The sequence below is a fragment of the Pristis pectinata genome, chromosome 19, assembly GCF_009764475.1.
Source record: "Pristis pectinata isolate sPriPec2 chromosome 19, sPriPec2.1.pri, whole genome shotgun sequence".
NCBI classification, from domain to species: Eukaryota; Metazoa; Chordata; class Chondrichthyes; order Rhinopristiformes; family Pristidae; genus Pristis; species Pristis pectinata.
The window spans coordinates 30,673,786-30,692,276 of NC_067423.1; the positions used below are offsets into that span (position 1 = coordinate 30,673,786).

General features: G+C 39.7%; 1 protein-coding gene across 2 annotated transcripts in view; it reads right to left on the reverse strand.

Annotated features, from left to right (window-relative positions):
• Window positions 1-17,709, reverse strand: part of lamb4 (laminin, beta 4) — an 86,575-nt gene extending 68,866 nt beyond the window's left edge. For both annotated transcript variants that reach the window (XR_007957808.1, XM_052033619.1), the window contains exons 1-8: window positions 17,704-17,709; window positions 12,658-12,720; window positions 8,514-8,671; window positions 4,340-4,475; window positions 3,509-3,582; window positions 1,882-2,070; window positions 1,409-1,472; window positions 731-942 (exon numbers count right to left, since the gene is read on the reverse strand). Coding sequence is in view for 1 of the 2 variants with exons in the window: in XM_052033619.1 (XP_051889579.1) it covers window positions 731-942; window positions 1,409-1,472; window positions 1,882-2,070; window positions 3,509-3,582; window positions 4,340-4,475; window positions 8,514-8,671; window positions 12,658-12,685 (861 nt within the window). In the remaining variant the exon portion in view is untranslated. The remainder of the gene's footprint in view (window positions 1-730; window positions 943-1,408; window positions 1,473-1,881; window positions 2,071-3,508; window positions 3,583-4,339; window positions 4,476-8,513; window positions 8,672-12,657; window positions 12,721-17,703) is intronic.
• Between the last annotated feature and the right edge of the window lie 782 nt (window positions 17,710-18,491).

An 18,491-nucleotide genomic window follows, 5' to 3' on the forward strand; every position in this document is an offset into this window, starting at 1 on the left:
ACCCATGAACACTACCTCATCGTTCCTCTTTTTTGCACAATTTATTTAATTTTGTAATTTCTCATAATTTTCTGTCTTTGCACTTTCCTGCTGCTGCCAAACAACAAATTTCACGTCATCCAAGTCAGTGATAATAGATCTGAAGGACTCAGCGGGTGGAGCAGCATCTGTCGGGGTGGGGGGGGAGGGTGCGGGGGGAAGAAATTGTCAGCGTTTTGGGTTGAAACCCTACATCAGGCCAATTTCTTTCCTCCCACAGATGCCGCTCGACCCGCTGAGTTCCTCCAGCAGATTGTATGTTGCTCCAGGTTCCAGCATCTGCAGTCTCTTGTGTCTCCATAATAAATCTGGTTCTGATTCTGATGTAAAGTTTATCTTGTGATTCAGTGTACATTGCCCCCCTGCCTTGTGGAAAAAGCTGATAGGACAGTTCTTGCCCCTTTCCATTTGGGCCCAGATATTTCTTCTCCAGATCTTGGAGGCTACATCACTTTATTGCTTCCAGGAAAGGCAGATATCAACAAATGTCCTGGTTGGTGAGGGAACACACCAGTGGGAACTAAAATAAAGAACTTTCCCAAGCTAAAAGACCCACTGTCTGGGGCAATAATTATACAGATGTATTTATGTCACCCTTGATTCATGTTCACCATCCATATTTGAATTTTTAATTATTAGAAGTGCACATTTGCAGTTACCATGAGACCACAAATGTTCAGGAGATTCTCACCATTCCTTGTTGGCTGAAAGCATCGCCTCTTATATTATCAGCTGGAATACAGTGACTGGCATGTCCATAGCAGAAGCAGCTTCCTCGAACGACCATTTCATACAGAGCGTAATAATACTTTTCGTCAGGTCTCGCTTGCCTCCGCAATCGTGTATCACCCAGGGTGTGAAGTTGAGTGAAATTTATACGCAGGTTGGTAAGTGATATTTGCTCTGAGGAAGTCAAGTGATAGAAATTTAGCATATGGCAAAGTGTGAAGGAAACGTTGAGAGTATGAGGGCTTCCAACTGCTTGATTGGCACCCCATTATTACCTACCTTTTCACTAGATCCCACCAATATACTCTTCACTGCCTGTGAGGATGGGCAGAGATCACCTATGAGAGTGCTCACCATTAGGGATGCAAAGTAGGGAACCTTACTTGTAGGAATCCCTGGCCTGTGATCACTCAATATAGTAAAGGAGCATTTGGATTGGTAATTAGAGCATTGGCTTCCTTCATCAGGTGCACACAGAAGCCCAACAAAAACAGCAGCAGGAGCACAACATTTCCAAATGACTAAACTGCCCACCCTGACTGAAGGTCACGATGAAGAAAGAAGGTTCAGATTCATTCATTTTTTGATGTTGCAAACACTGCAAATATCAGGGTTTTTTTCACACATTAGAAGTGCCTACCTTGTATCTCTGGGCTGTATGGATTATGGATTTGGAAATGTGGATCCAGTGCTTTCAGAACAACCTGCAAATGCATGATTAAAATAAAATCCTTTGAAACTGAGACTTTGTTCTACTAATTTGTACAGTGGCATTAATTTGTACAGAACCATTAAATTTATAGAAGGTCAATCATTAAAATAGTTGCATGAAAGATTCATAGTCAGGGCTGTAAATTCTGAAGAAGCTGTGTTGCATTAACAGGGAATGCTCCACTTGCACATAAATCATTTCAAGTGCCACAAACGAGAAGGGGGTAGTGGAGATAACTCTGCATACTATGGACTGGAATAGCTAAGTCACTCTTGGACGAAAATTGTCTCAAAGCTGACATCTATAACAATGAATCTGTAACAATGACTTAATTGGATAATTAAGAAGAAATATACAGATGGATGGTTGATTTAGTAAGGAAGTTAATTTTAATGCCCTACCTCTCCATCTGTAGAGGGTTCGAGGTCAGAGTATTTTGAATCACATATAATGTCATTCACTCTCCGCGCAGGTGCAGTAGGGATACTTGGAAAGACGTGTGCACAATCATACGCAAAATATCGCAGGACATTCCATGTTTGACCGTAATCTGATGATTTCTCCACAAGCATTGCCGCTGGCCGGAAAGTCTGAGTGATTAAAGAACAGATTGATCAGAATGTTTCACTGGACTGGAGGAATGGGTCTGCTAATTGACTCAGTGTCCCCATTAACATTGTTCAAAAGAACTCAGCAAAAGTTGAAATGAATGCAGTAGGATTTCAAAGTTGCAATCATTATTTAAAAGGGAATCACTTTGATAATGTTCTCTGAGACTGAGTTTCCTTCTGGAATTTCTCCTGGCCAGGCACCAGAAGGGGGTCTGGATGCTCTGTGCAGCCAACCATTGAAGTCAGTGCAGTGAGACTTAGTGGAGGACTCAGAGTGGTTTCAATCAAATCATCAGCTTTCCTTGAGAAGTATTTTTGGCATCTGGGTTGTGGTGGGGAAACATAAGGGTAAGATGGAAAGAAAAGTCTTTTGCTCCCAAATCATGTTTCACATGGAATAATTATCAGTCATTCACTTTCTTCACCCTGTGGTGATATACAACATGGACAACTGTGTTTTCTTCCTGTGAGTTAATAAGCTTGGTACTTGGAAGGGGTTTTGAGATTTGAATGGAGTGCTGGAGAAGAGCATTGGCCACTGACTTTGCAGCATACCTGTTGTAATTCCACAGTCACATCCTCAACAAATTGACCAAAACAAATCTTCACTCTTAACATCACTAATTTCCAGGTGATTTAACTGATTCTCTGTGGCACCTACTTATACATGTTTAGGCGTCATCCCACACTCACTCAGTGTAAGGACCAGGCTGTATTAGACTACCCTACTCATAGAGATTCCAACCATTTAGTTGTAGTCTGCTGGGTAGTAAGATGTTTCCTGAATTAAACCACATTCAGATTCAGGTTGGTGGACCATGAAACTACTTTGCCAAAATGGCATCACTGGAGAATAACTTACATTCTTGATGAGTAAATCAAAATTGACAGCAAAATAATTCAAATCACTCCATTGTTATCAGGGAAGGAGGAATTAGCTGACTCTTCCTGCTGGTGTATTGCTTAAATATTATATCAGAATACTTTTCCAAATACTTGTGGACAACCAGTAAATCAAACCAACAAATTAAAGAACTTACAGAGAGGTATGCGTCATTTCATTGCCATGTGTCTAATACTCAGAGGCTAGCAGGCAGCTTCTATAGAGAGAAAGACTTTCTGAAAGCTTCTCCTTGTGAACAGTTGACACATGCTTCGATCCTCAAAGGGCTACAGATGATATTACATGATCCATAACTATCACAGACATGAAGAGGGTATTCAGTGAATTTCATGTGATTCTGGCACAGTTGAACAAGGAATGATTAGTAAATGGTAGCCACTGGGGTGGGTACAATAAACAACTTAGAGAAGCAGCCTACCTGACTGCAAATGAGTAATCATTGACATAAGGAAAACCTGCCTTTTCCAACAGCTTAATACTTGAGTAGGAACTAACAAAGCTTTAAAGTGTTACCTTAAAGGAAAGAATCAGATGACTGAATTGAAAGAGTGTCTCCAGATCCAGCTGAATGCTGACATGGTGCACACCTACAGCAGCAGAGAAAATTATTGGAATTCAGAAACATGACAAGCTGTAAATTGTTGATCTGTATAGACAAGAATAATAGCTGGAAGAGGGTGTTGCAGTCAACGTATGCTTAACGTGTTTGAATGATGTTCTTCTATCTGTTATTTTAAGAGATATTAACCTGTTTACTTTAACATTTTCACAGATCCCCTCTTTCTGAGTTCACTCCCACATTCCCTCGTTCTTTACCAATTCCTCCCACCCGAACTCACTTAAACACATTTTTCACCCTCATACTTCCTCAAGTTTACAGTAGTTGACAAAGTTAAGATCTATCTCATTGCTTTTCAGGTCTGATGTTTATTTCCAATAAATAGGGCTAACAACTTTCCAGGCAAGACTTATTTTGGTGCTGTTATCAAGCTTTGGAGAACAACATGAATTTGCTCAAGGCACCTGTTTTCAAACGTTGGCCCATTTACTTTTGAAGTTGCTTGTATAGTGTAGAATTGGAACAGATGGTAGCTCTTCACAGTTAATAAGGGGGATTAACAACAACAATTACGTCTATCTGCATCCAAGATCAATGTGAAAATGCAATATCTAAAAAGTCAGACATCAGGTTGATTTGAAGTTTTTTTAAATGTAAAAATATGGTGCTGTGTTTTTACTTGACAACTCTGGTTTAGAGGACTATTTTTTAATATTGCTGAAGGCAAAAAGATGCTCTTGGTTGTTGAACCTCAGTCCCTGTACCTTCTTTTTCTGCAAACATACCATTTCTTGATTGCCACCATTTCCTTTTCCGATCTGGTTCAAAAGCTGTGATAACATTTTCAATGCGATGGCTGAAAGTGGAGCTGATAGAGTTGAAAGATGATCTTGAATCACATGTAAAACACTTCCGTTCATCCTAATTTTGAGGAAAAAAATTGAAGATCTTCAGTGTATCTTAAACCAATACATGTACCCTTATATTGTGCATATTGTGCGTAATTTAAAAGTAATTTGAAACATTGATATCTGATCTGCTGAACAGTCTTTGTAAAAATTTAGGAAGTGGCTCTGGTATTGCAAATGACCACCTATTCCGTGTTCCCAGGGACAAGTGTGTCCCACCTCAACTGCGATCCCCAAAATCAGAATGGGAGGACTTCTACTGGCAAGATTATAATGTTTTTCTCCTTTTCTGGCTTTTGTCCCACTATTTGTATCAGTGAATCATAGAATGGTTAAAGCACAGAAGAAAATCATTCAGCACAGTAGACTCCATCCATGGTCCCATGCCTCCACACTCTTCCCATGACCCTGCGCATATTTTCTTTTTAGATACTTATCCAGTTCTCTTTCAAATGCTATAGTTAAATTTTCCTCCACTACTAACCATGCTAAATACCTTCTTCATCACTCTGTCTACCTGTGTCTTCACTTTCAGGGAAGTATATACTTGTACCCCTTGGTCCCTCCGTTCTACAACACTCTCCAAGGCCTTGTCACTTACTGTGTAAATCTTGCCATGGTTTAACCAAAATGCAATACTTTGCACTTATCTAAGTTAAATTCCATCTGCCATTCCTTGAACCACTTTTCCCTTGATCTAGATCCTGTTGTGATCTTAGATAACTTCCTTCACTATCCACAGTACCACCAATTTTGGTGTCATCTGCAAACTTAGTACCCATGCCACCTACATTCTCATCCAAATTGTTAACATAGATGATGAACAACAGTGCACCCATGATCAATCCCTGTGGCACACCACCTGTCACAGGTCTCCAATCTGAAAAACAACGCTCCACTACCACTCTCTGACTCTCACCACCAAGTTAACTTTGTGTCCAATTGCCTACTCACCATAGATCCCATGTGATCTAACCTTTCAGACCAGCCTATCATACAGGACCTTGTCAAAGGCCTTGCTAAAGTCCATGTAGACAATGACTGCCACCCTGCCATCATCAATCTTCTTGGTCACCTCTTCAAAAAAAAAGCTAATTCAAATTTGTGAAACACGATTTCTCATACACAAAGCCATGCTGACAATTCCGAATCAGTCCTTGCCTTTCCAAATGCAGGGAGGTCCGTCATTGAATGAATATGAATATTACACACTATCCTTCAGAAAGAAACCTGAATATGCACTGCAGCACAATGCTGCTTAACCTACTGTGGTGCATTCTGATTTTAGAATCCATTTTAAAGGCCAAAAGACTTTTGTTTCTGTAAAATGCTCAGAACACTAAATTCAACCAAACACTGGTATGACAATTAGTCGCATAATCTGTGTTAATTTCCACTAATGCTGTAGGGATGAATGCATCTACCCCATACAATCACTGAATTGTTAGTGACTAAAACATCTTTTTAATTATTTACAATTTAAGTAGCCAAATGTTCAATTATCTCATGGAGTAAAACAGAATTCCATTCAGTTTTGCAGGAAGTAGCTATATTTTGATAATATTACTTTCTTTTATACTAATGTGGATTCATGCCATTATGTTGCATACCTTGGCTTGTTAGGTGTCTGTCTGTTCAGAAGCTTCCATTATTAAAGCACACTTCTTAAAAAAGACATGAACTAACTTGTGCATGGATAATAAAATAAACTTTGACATAGCACAAGCATCTTTCACACTAAATTGAGCACGTAGTTAGGAATTTGTTATCCCACCTTTGAACATTGTCTCATTAATGATAGCACATGGAGTTTTTCTTTACTCCTGACAGATCTCCATGATTCACTTATTCCTGCAATGCAATGTCTTGCATGGGCAGAAAAAAATAAGTATTCTAAACCACAAGAAGTTTTTCTTCGGTAACTTCACTCTAACGTTTATAATTTTAATGCTCTACAACCTGTTTCTGCATGACTAATACCAAATAGTTTTGGCAGAATGTTCTTCGGTTTTGGAACTGAAGAGGTGTAGCACGCTTTGTCATGTCTCCTTAGACTCTTTGATGATATTCAGTAGATCATGTTGTACCACGATTATAAGCAGCAGACAAAATAACAGTGATACTGCATTGGATGACTTTTAACATTCTATTTAACTTGATGTTAGTAAGCATTTTGAAAAACTTTGAAGGAGGTCCAAATTAAAGACGTGGTCATGTTCCAGCAGTTACTCCATTTACTGGACTGCATGTTCTAGCAGTCACAGAGGTCAGGGAAATAAATTGCATGAAAACCTGGAAACAACAGCTAACACATCGGAAATGTGATATTGTCAGTGGAATTGGTTCGATGTGCTGCCAAGGAAAATTCCTACTCACATATCTGTGGTGGGAAGAGATCCTTCTGTGAAGTTTTGAAATTGTTATTGAAAGAGATCTTGGGGGCTTACTGGAGCCTTTATTTGGGTACAGAATGGGGACACAATGGATGAATTTCTTCATGTTTCCCATGCCCCATGAGCTTCTGAAATCTGTCGGATATCACTTGGGTCAGTTGACATTCTAACATCGCCGGAAGTTACTTGACAATGGAAATATTAACAAGGGCCAGGGTTTATCAGCGGCCCCACTAGAAAAGGGTAAGTATTCTCATTTAAACCACTCCATGTCATTCTTCACTAGGCTGCATAGCATAGTGCACTGCTTCAAGTCCATGGTAATTACCTGCCCCTGTTCACCTCTCAACATTGTGCAGGATAGGAGTTACCTGAGGCTCTGGCCATTGCTGATCAACTGGTCCACTTCCAGCTGCTGCTGACTCTGGTAGCCTGAGTGATGTTCAAAAACTGCTAGATGTATGCTGCTGAGCTGAATTTTAGAAGTGCCTTCTGGCCCAAAATTATCTGTGGCTGAAATGAGCTGAATGAATATCCAGCATGTCAGCTCTCTGCACTTATTAAATGTTGCTCTTGTTTTGGTGTTGTGGTGCTTTATTTTGCTGCATTTGCAAAGGATTTTTTAAAAATCTTTTGCAACCAAGTTGATTTGGAACTCTTGATTTGTTTTATTCAATTTGAAAGTCTTTTGGGTATGATGGTGAAAGTGGAGACAAACACAAGAGTAATTGCAGAGTGGTTCCCATGACTGCCCTTTTGTTTCAAAATGGTATGAACTTGGAATCAGATTTTCTTTCAGGGTTTGACAAATGGTAGAGAAATTTCTATACCTAAGCACTCATTGGAACATTTTTGTGATGTGCTAAATTCTATCCAGGGCGAGCTTCATGACTTTATATTCCTTTTGTTCCCTTCATGTTTTCTTACTTGCTGTTAAAGATTCATGCAGGGGTTAAGTTGCGGATTGGGACTTTAAGGTGATTTAGTAAGTCATCTTCTTTGTGAATCTAACATACACTGAAAGTGATATTCAATAATTTGAGCTGGGCCATTATCATCTGTATCAAAGGCTATCAATGGTAATGAAAGTGGTAGCAAGGAATTTTTTTAATTCTAACTAAAGTTGATCAAACACCAATAGAATAACATCTTTCTTTACTAAATTAAAATGCCAGTCAGATGAAGGGCTTCATTCAATGAACGTGATTATTAATCATAGGAAGAACAAGACTGTCTCCTGTTTTGATGAGGGTTCATTGACCTGAAACATTGACCTTGTTTATCTCTCCAAAGATGTTGCCTGAACTGTGAAGCACTTCTGTCTATCTCTGTTTTGGTTATGGATTTCCAGCATCAGCAGTTTTTCCCTCCAGACAGTTTCTCTTAGACTAGTCTTATCACAATCCTATCAATTGCCGAGACAGGTTCTATGATGATTGTAATGTTGCTGCACTCCACCCTGGACAACTGAATCAATTTATACATTCAAAAAATGCCCTTGTTGAATGAACTATATTATTCATATTAATCATAATATTTTACCTGATACAAAAGGTCTTCAGCAAGTATAAATTTTTAAATCATTGCCAAAGCATTGATATGTCACAGAACAACCTAAATAGTTTAGATATTAATACTGTGGAATAAGATGAACTAACCTGTAAGTGACTTAGGATGCAATATGTTTCAGGCCCATTCAAGCCACAGGTGGAGGAAGCGGAAAGCTGACTGTTACGACCCACAAGCAAGTCTCCAAGGGGTGGGTAACATGAGCCAGCATTGCAATCGTCTTGAGAGTAAGCAATGTTTATCAACACTGTAATACAGATTTGGATAAAATAAATTAAATATGCTGTTTTCCTGATTCCTTATCAAGCTGTGAATGCAATTTCCATATAAATGGAAACATCAGGTTACTTCTGGTGCCACAGTCTGATTTCACATTTCCCTGGAAACATTCACCTCCGATGTCAGCAGTTAATTTTTCGATTGTCATCCATGTTTTTAACTCCTTCTGTGGCCTTGCCCTTCTCTGTCTTTCCTACAACCTTCTTAAAATATTGGTAATCCTGCAACTTTGGTCACTTGTACATCCCAATCCTGAAGGATGTGGACTCATTACACGATTTAAATGACTGTCCCACCTACAGTGAGCAGGAATTGGTTGCCCTCACTCCTTCCTGCCTCTGCTTAAAATCCCAAGTGGGCACATTGACATTAGGTTTGGTTTCCAATATATTTACGTGTAATTTGACCCAAACCAACATTCTCTGGGAGTTAAAATTGCTCCCCCTCCTAATGTTTCCAATGCACTGCACTAAAACAGCATTCAGGACAACTAATTAAATCTGAATGACAGGTTTCACAAAGCAAAGAATTAGACAAACAGCCCACACAATAAAACATGGCTCAGCTTGTTCAGAACACAGCTACCTTGCTGCTCACAAACATTAATGTAGGATTGTGAAAAATCTCCTATAATTAGCTGCATTCAGCTAAACTACTGCCTCAAAAGTTAATCAGCTTTGCTTTTGAGTTCTGCAGTGTCATAATAAGCTGATCATATTAAATTAATTTTACTGATATCTAACGTTGACTCTTACCAGTTAGTCTTGAAAGTCTGGAACAGGAATTAAGCACATGACCAACAAATGGCTAATATTTAATTTTTTTCTCGTTGAGATAACTGAATGGTGAGTTGAATCATACATCAGAAATGTAAACTTAAAAGTGTGTGTAATTTCTTAAGCAACAACTCATCTGCTGGAGGAACTCGGGATCGAGCAGCATCTGTGGGAGGAAAGGAATTGTCGAAGTTTCGGGTCAAAACCCTGCAACAGGACTGTAATTCCTTTAAGATAAGATGAGATGAGGTATCTTTATTAGTCACATGTACATCGAAACACACAGTGAAATGCATCTTTGCGTAGAGTGTTCTGGGTAATGGTGATTACAAGCTAGAAAGCTATTTGGGACAATCTAAAAGGAGTATGAAAGACACTACATAAGTGCAGATTTTTTATTTTCTTTCATTGACACCATTGGAGATCGGAGCCTAGAAATTTATTCCCAATATTCCAAATATGAGGATTCTGCAGTTGAATATTGGCTTAGTCCAGAGGAGCAATTTTGTGCCGTGTTCTGGATATCTTAGCATCTGTCAAGAAACTTTGACTCTGAACTTTTGCACAGGATTTTTGTTCTCTCTAACACTTAATTTTTCACCCATGGACCTTATCAAATGATGTCAACAATAGTAACATGCAAGGTTGTTTACAGTGAGATTTTAACCTTACAGGCCTGAAAAACAGTTCTAGTTTATTTGCAGAACAACCAGCTTTAACTGACTGCTGAAACCATATTTGAAGAGCAAACATGCAACCAGCTTTCTTTGTTTTTCCTCAGGCCTTTGACCTCCCTTGACCTAAAGTAAAACCTTGACTCCTTTGTCCATGGATGTTGCTCTCAGTTTCCTGGCTTCAGGAATATTCCAGGCTGCTGCTGATCTCTGCCACCTCTCACGGTTTATTACTCACTCTTACATTAGTGAGGGCATCCAAATTGCAACCTCAAGGAGAGAAATATCATAAAAATATTATTTTATACTTATTTATTTATTAGTCACATGTACATCGAAACACACAGTGAAATACGTCTTTTTGCGATGCTAAGAATGTGCTGGGGGCAGCCCGCAAGTGTTGCCACTCTTCTGGCGCCAACATAGCATGCCCACAGCTCCTAACCTGTATGCCTTTGGAATGTGGGAGGAAATCGGAGCACCCGGAGGAAACCCATGCAGACACGGGGAGAACATACAAATGCCTTACAGGCAGCAGCGGGAATTGGACCCAGGTCGCTGGCGCTGTAACAGCATTACGCTAATTGCTATGCTTTGTTTGAGTTTTTGATAAATAAACAATATTTGAAATATGAAGGAATGAGATTCCACACCTGTTATCATCACTTTTAAATATACGAGAGGTTGCTTGGCAGTAGTTATGACTTACTACACTGTTAAAAGGATACTGGCACTGGCATGGAGAACTCCTCATGCGTTTGGTTCAATTCCTCCACATCTGAGTTCAGTAAAATAAGGGTGACTCTCTTGGTGAGATGCCACCATTGGGAACTTCATGGAGAAACATCACATTGTGGAGAGCAATGTAGGTAACTGGATGTGGACTTGCAGGAACTTGCTGTTTGATTTCCACCTTATTACCTCATAACTGAGATTGTGCATTATTATCCTCACTGTTACGTTCATGGCAAATTTTGGGGGTAGCTTTAATGGTCTTCCCATTCCCTAACTCTAATCTCCTCCAGTTCTACAACTCTCCTGGATCTCCATAATCCTCCAACTGTTGCCTCTTGAGCATCCCTCATTTTCATTCTCAACCATTCATACTGTGTTTCCACTGCCTTAAACATCTGGAATTCTCTCTCTTAATGTCTCTCTCTAGTTCTCTCTGCTCCTTGAAGATATTATCATTTTTACTAAGTTTTGACCGTCTGTCAATAGCTAAATGTCAGATAGTCTGTCCTGTTAAGGTGCAATATGAATGCAGGTTGTCATTTGTGCCAAATGGTGGTTGGTTCTACAGTAAGCCATAATAATGGGCTCTCATTCATTTTGTTGTGTTTGGGCAGCACAGAACAGCTTTTAGCTTTGTAAATATTTTAAATTAATTTCTATCTCTGCTGTTATGTTAAGTTGTTAAACAGGATTGCATGCCTGGATATTAATAGGCCAGCTGTCTATTATCTTTCATGGTTGATGTCTTGCCACAAATCTTGCTTAAGGTTATTTACAAAGAACCATATTATTTTAACTTTCCGCACAATATATGTGCTCCATAGATAACATCACCACCAGTTCTCAGGATACTTTCACTAGTTTCTTTGTCACTTCCAGATATGCTAATTTCCTCCTGATTAATTTCTCATTATCCACTCTCAGTAAACTTGAATTCATCCAACACTCACCTGCCACACCTGTCACTGCTGATCTGTAGAGCGAATTCTCATTTAATAGGGGGACATGCCGTTCTTTCTGTTTGACCACTATATTGGCCCAGAATCTGCAGTCAGTGGTGAGTGAGTACATTTACCACTGACCTATGAGAATGGTACAAGCTTGTCTTGTGTGATCCTCAGCACTGAGGCCCTGTCATTGATAGAGCCTTCTGCAATGTAGAAGGTGGTGAACTGAACAAGACCTACACACAGACAACTGAGAAAAACTTTGACAGTTGGCTAAGGCTGGAGTTGCTAGCTGTCAAAACTGTAAAATAACTTTGTATGTTTCTGAATGTCTAAAGCTTCGTTAATTTTACAGCAATTTAACCAAAGGTGTTTAAGCCAATTCTTATGCATCAATGGTTCAGCTAAATGAGCATATGTACAGAGAAGTAGTGGGGATATTCTGGTTAGTACATATTTGTGATATAGAAGGCAGTGCCTTTATTTACTGGCTCATTCCATAAAGATATATGAATTTCAATACATTGCAATGCTGAAGAAGTTACCAATGATATTAGGCTTGAGAAGGCGAAGACTGAAGACAAGTTGAAGTGATATTTTGGAGGCACATGAGAGAGAAGGAGATGGAAGAAGATGCAAATGACTGAAGACTGAAGAGAGCCAGAATCCACAACTGCTCCCCATCTAACTGAGATAACTGATGGAAAAAGTAGAAGGAACTGCAAAAGTAAGTTCCTGAGATGGAGATGACCTGCAGATCATTTTCCTATATGTGCACAAACTGATTATTGAAAGTTACTTCATCTTTTTAACAATACTCACCAAGGAAAGTCACAGTCTCCAGCCTCATCCTGTGGAATGTAGTCAGAAACAGTGATATCCTTTCTGAAAAGAAGATATAAAACTAAGAACAGCATTATCCAACAAGAGTCATGCGATATTTCAGAAGCAGAAACCATTTAGGTTCTAATAAATATGCAAATTATACTGAACATAGCTTTGTGCAAAAACTACAGTGGTTACCTCCATAACTGTAATGAGATCTGTAATTACCCGCAAGCTTTTGTGAAAACGTGTCCTGAAACTGTGACTGGCTGGCTGTCAAGTTCACTGCATTCTAATGCTGGACTTCTCCTGATGTCAGTTGGTGAAATGAGAACTGCCTGGAGTTTCCCAGGTAAGGGCAGGTTTAGTGGGTAGGTGAGTGGGGAGTACAAGCAGTCAACCACTTACAGAGGAAATTCTGGGCCAATATTTGCAGCCATTTGAAGGAATTAGATGAAGGCAAATGCAGTAAACCAGGTTTTTGAAATAGAAGCCTAATAATGGACAACATAAGACCTGGAAGTTATGAATAAATGTCCTCCCCCCACCCCCTCTCCCTTCTCTACCCTTATCTTTTCACCTGCTTTTTCCTTGCTCCAATCCTCTCTATCCTACCCTGCCTTCACTGAATGTGGCTCTGTGACTCAATTGGTAGTAATCCTGTCTTTGAATCTGAAGGTTGTTAGCTAAGCCTCGGTCCAGAGATTTCAGTGCAATATCTATGCTGAAGTACCAGTCCTTTACTGAGGGTGTGCTGCACTGCCAGGGGTACCATTCTTCAGGGGGGATGTCAAACCAAAATCAAAGTAAAAGATCTATGGCATTTTCCAATGGAGAGCAGAGACATTCTTTTGGTATTCCGGCCAATGTTTATCCCTCAACGAATTTAACCAAAATGGATTTTCTGATTATTATCATAATATTGTTTATGTGGCATGTGGAAGCTGGTTGGTGAGTTCCCTGCAGTATCATATTAACAACACTTCCAAATATTTCCAAGGCCAGGAAGAGCTTTTGAGATGCTTAAGGGCAAATAAGGCTGCATAATGGTGAGCTAGTGGTGTTGCTGTCTCACAGCTCGAATGACCCAGGTTCAGTCCTGACCTCCAGTGCTGTCTGTGTGGAGATTGCACAGTCCTGTGACCAGGTGGGTTTCCTCCAAGTGCTTTGGTTTCCTCTCACATCCCAAAGATGTGTTCGTTGATAGTATTATTTACCTCTGTAAATTGCTCCTATTATAATGGGGCGAGCGATAGAATCTTGGGGGAGAAGCATGGGAACTTGGGGACAGTAGGTTACGGAGAAAACTAATGGGGAATGGGATTACTCTAAGAGCCGGCATAGGCTCGATGGGGTGGCCTCCCTTTATGTTAATTGAAAATACAGAAAGCTTTCATGTTTGGTTCCAAAGTACTTGCTCTCCATTTTTGCCAGGGAAATGTCCTTATTCTTGATGCTTGGATTCTTAGGATATTGACAGTTAATATAATGAAGATGTTACAGCTTTACAAGCTTTCTTTTTTCCTCCATTGCAAGCACCCATGTACAATGCAGGACTACTGCACCAAGACTTCACAGCTCACCAGTGTGACAAATAACCAAAAAGCTCTTTACCTTATAAATGTGGATTCAGACATTTTAAATGGAAGTATGAAAGTAAAGTCAGACTCCAGTATTTTAAAATTAACATTGTTTAAATTTGTTTTTGGCATTATCCTCTGTCCGCTCTTTCTACTTCAGCTGAAATCTTGATTTTTTTTTAACTCCACGATTGGGGCATTACTTTATGAAATGACATAAAGCAGTACAGAGTAGCCCATGTCAACAGTGTGTGAGATATCTGTACCTCAGTCATGATCTCCTCAGTGAAACTTGCCATCTGCACCAAACAGAGGCAAGGTCAATGACTGCATTGCTTGTCGCTGTCAATATTTCTATGGCTAAGATCCATCAAGGCAGAATTGTAGTTACTTGCAGCATCTCACAGTTTGTTATTTACCATTGCAGAAGGACTGATCATCCTCCATTCTCTTTCACCAGAGAGTAGCAAGTCAAGTGAGTATATTGATGTGTGAGAATTGGATGCATGTTGCAAGATGCATTGACTGCATGCACTAGGATTTGCAGGTCACCTGGCCAGTTTGGTGCAGGTGGTAGGTTTCATTGAGGATATCCCTACAGGGGTGCAGACATCTCACTATACTAACTCTGTACCAAACCAGGATGAATACCGATTCCATCTCCTTAATGTCCAGCTGCTGCATGACTGGAAGCAACACGTCAGTGCCTGACATTGTGGCAGCTGTCATGATGCCTTTATTTTGTGGCAGATTTCTGTTCCCTCTGCCTCTGTACCATCAAAGCAAACATCCTCGGCAACAAGGGCTACCTGTTGACAACAAGGCTCGTGTGTTTGATGAGCATCTCCACCACAGATGGGCATCAAGTAAGTGGAAATTGTCATGCTGCATTCCTTAAGAGCTTGTCTTCTACATCACTTTACTTAACCTTGTGTTCGTAATATAGGGCTGCCCTTGTGGCTGCAGCATCTCTGGTGGAAAGCTGCTAATTTTCAGTGGAGACAACTGTTGGTGCCATTGAAGGATGACCTTGAGGTGCTCTGGGTTTATATCTCAGCTTTGGAATGCCACGTCTCACTATAAGCAATGGCAGTCTAGGCTGATTGGCAAGCTGACAGGACACTGTCAGAGTGGCATTGGCGGAATCATGAATACTTTCACTCTCGGAGAGGACATAAGCTTCTTCTTCCATGGAGCCACTGACAATTACTTGGGGTGGCTTCTTGGCAACATTAGTTTTTTGTTGAGGAGAAAACGCTGTGATATCCTGCGGTCCCTTTGAACATGTCGGTAGCAGTCTGAGGTTCTACTGCAGCATCCATGCACCCAGACATTGTGTGGTTGTTGCTCAAGCTGCACTGGAAACTCAGTGATCCATGTTTGTGGCAGCTGTGTGCAGAATATGCCAATGGAGTTGACCCCACTTCCATGCTGGAACAAATAGGGTCCATCCTTTGGGGAAAAGCTGTGCAGGATTGATTCTGTCCTCCTCCATGTCCCTTGACATTGCTCATAGGTTTCTGGCAGGTCTGCCCAAGCACCAAGCCTTTCATTGTACATATCTGCCAGCCTTCTTCAGGCCACCACACTGAAGACATCTGGGTCCTCTGCAGCTGAGCCCAGGCATGACCTTCCTCCACATTGATTCCTGGACATTCCTTTCACCCTGCTATTTCAACATATGCAGATCTTGCATCTTAAAACAACCTCTAGGTAACACATAATGTCAATTTCCCAGCTGGTGGTTGGTCGAATTAAGTAGAAGCTGTGATTATTGAGATAATTTTATTTGAATATTTTACAATAAGAGACTAAGCTAAAGATTGGGATGTACGCCCAATATTAAAGCGGGAGCTGAAATAATATAAACAAACCAGAAAGTAAAGTTGATATTTATGATTCTAATAATTCTTAATTATCTCATAGGTTTAGAGTACACATATATAATTAGTTTGTTAGAGCCAAAAGGAGTAATTAGGGTTTAGTACATCATTAAAAGCTCAGTTACACCTCACTCAACAAGACTTAGGAATATTTTAGTTCAAGTTCTCACTGATTTCTGCTGAATAGACTGAAGAGAGATGCAAAGGGTGAGCCTGTGTATTATGACAGCTACTTCTGGCTTCCATAACTTTCTGCCAGATTTCCCACATTGTAATAGGGAATGCTGATAACCACATCGTCATTCTCATTGCAACTTTTAGGTTCTGGGAAGAGTGGATAAATTTCACTGAAAGTTTTAACGCATCTGTCTACAGCTAACTACTAGATCAGAAGCAACTCTCAAACTCAGCAATCAACACTAAACCAGAGATCAGATGAAGCACAACCTTTGGAATCTTTTTGAAAAAGGTGTTGACAGCAAAATGTATTTTCAGAGATTGATTTTTAATCAGATATGGGGCCAAGACATCAAAGAAAGAAAGGTACAGACTGAAACTTTTGAAGGATTCACATATGGAAATATGTACCAATTTTATGAGAGTTTTGTGATTGTCAGAGGACCATCTACTTGTTTAAAGAGCGACCCTGCTGTCTTCCCTTACATAAGTCAATCAACTGGTAAAAGTAAGATCAAAACTGCAATCTGATAGAATTCAGCTAGGTTGGTGGAGGTTAACCACTAAGCATATTTTAACTTCACCATTGCATGATTTCTGCAGGATGAGCAGGATGAAAATCAGTCCAGCAGATTTTGCTACTATTTCAAAATACATCTTGGGGGCATAGGAACTCCCCTTAATCAGTGCTGAATACAAATATTTTTAACGAACATTACATGCCTAATCAGCCTTCTCTTATTACAGAAGGAAATAAAATCTTTAATTGAAACTTCAAACTAACTTCAAAATTAAGGGTTGAATAGAGCACTTTATACGGTAAACTATAATCACAATCCAGCTTGCATAGAGAAGCACAGTCATTTTAAAAGTAAAATTCTATCGCAATATTTCTGACGTTTGGTAGAAGTCAACTTTAGTAAAGGAATAAACATTTCAACATGCAGTTCTTACAGTTTTATTTTTAATCTGTTAATCTTTGAACAACTGCATCTTTTGCTCTGCATTGCTGATATCTATGAAGTGCAACTGGATTTTTATGTAACTTGAGCTCCACAAGCAAGTAGTCAGCCAGCTGTTCAACATGCAAATAGTGATTACGGCGGCAATTCAGAAACACATAAAGAGTTTTACAAAGTTTCATAATAACCATACATTTATAGCACAAAATTATTTCTATTTGCTATTATTCCATTTTATTGAGGAAAGCAAGCAATTCTAAGTAATCATTTTGGCTTGAGTTATTGAAGACCAACACCTTGTATGAAATAAATAGAAACATCCTGAAAGAACCCTCCAGCAAGTACTGTTTGAGGAAGAGTAGCAAACAAAACATTCATGTATAATGTTCAGAAACATCAATTTGACCTAAAGAGGCTTAAAAATGTAATTTTGTTGCCTACCGTGCCCTTTCTTGTCGTCTTGTAAAGCATATGGCTTAACCAGTAGAATGATGTACAACGAGTAAAAAGCACACCTGAGATGCATTCAATTAAAACATAAATGCTGCCTTCGGGCAACTGGGTGGGAGGTTAAAGGTATTTGATATCAGAATGTGAACTTGTGAAGAATTTGGCTGCATGCTGTCTCTTGTGGTGGTAGTTGCCAGCAAAGCTTAGGAATTGTTTACTTTTAATTATAGATTTTAGATCAACCATTTATTCATAAAATTAAAACAATGAATAGCATTTAACAAAGTTCACTTGGTTTTATCTCAACAACAATATTATGTAGGATTTCATGAGAGGATTAGCAAACAATTTGATAACCAACTTGATGAGCAAAAGCTTGTTGAAAGAGATGGGCTTTAAGGGTCGAAATAAAGGGAGAGCAATAAAAAGGAGGAGGAGAGGTTCCTAAGAGAATTTCAGAGCATCAGACCTTGGCTGCTGAAGATACTGACACCAAACACCAAAACAGTCCTCCCCAGGTTAGGACAGGGTTCCCTTCCTGGGAACTGTTGGTAACCTGAACAGTTCTTAAGTTGGAAATGTGGTCACCCAGCAATATATTTAAATAAAAACAGAGGCCAACTAAGGGCAATGTGTAGTTAAACCAGGGTGCTTAACTCAGATTTCACTGCAAGATGCAATGATATTGCTGCAAACCGAGTTCTCACACGGCAGAAAGTGCCTGCAGCAAACTCATTCTGCTGGTCTCCCAAATGCTCGTTCGTATGTGCAGAGTGTCC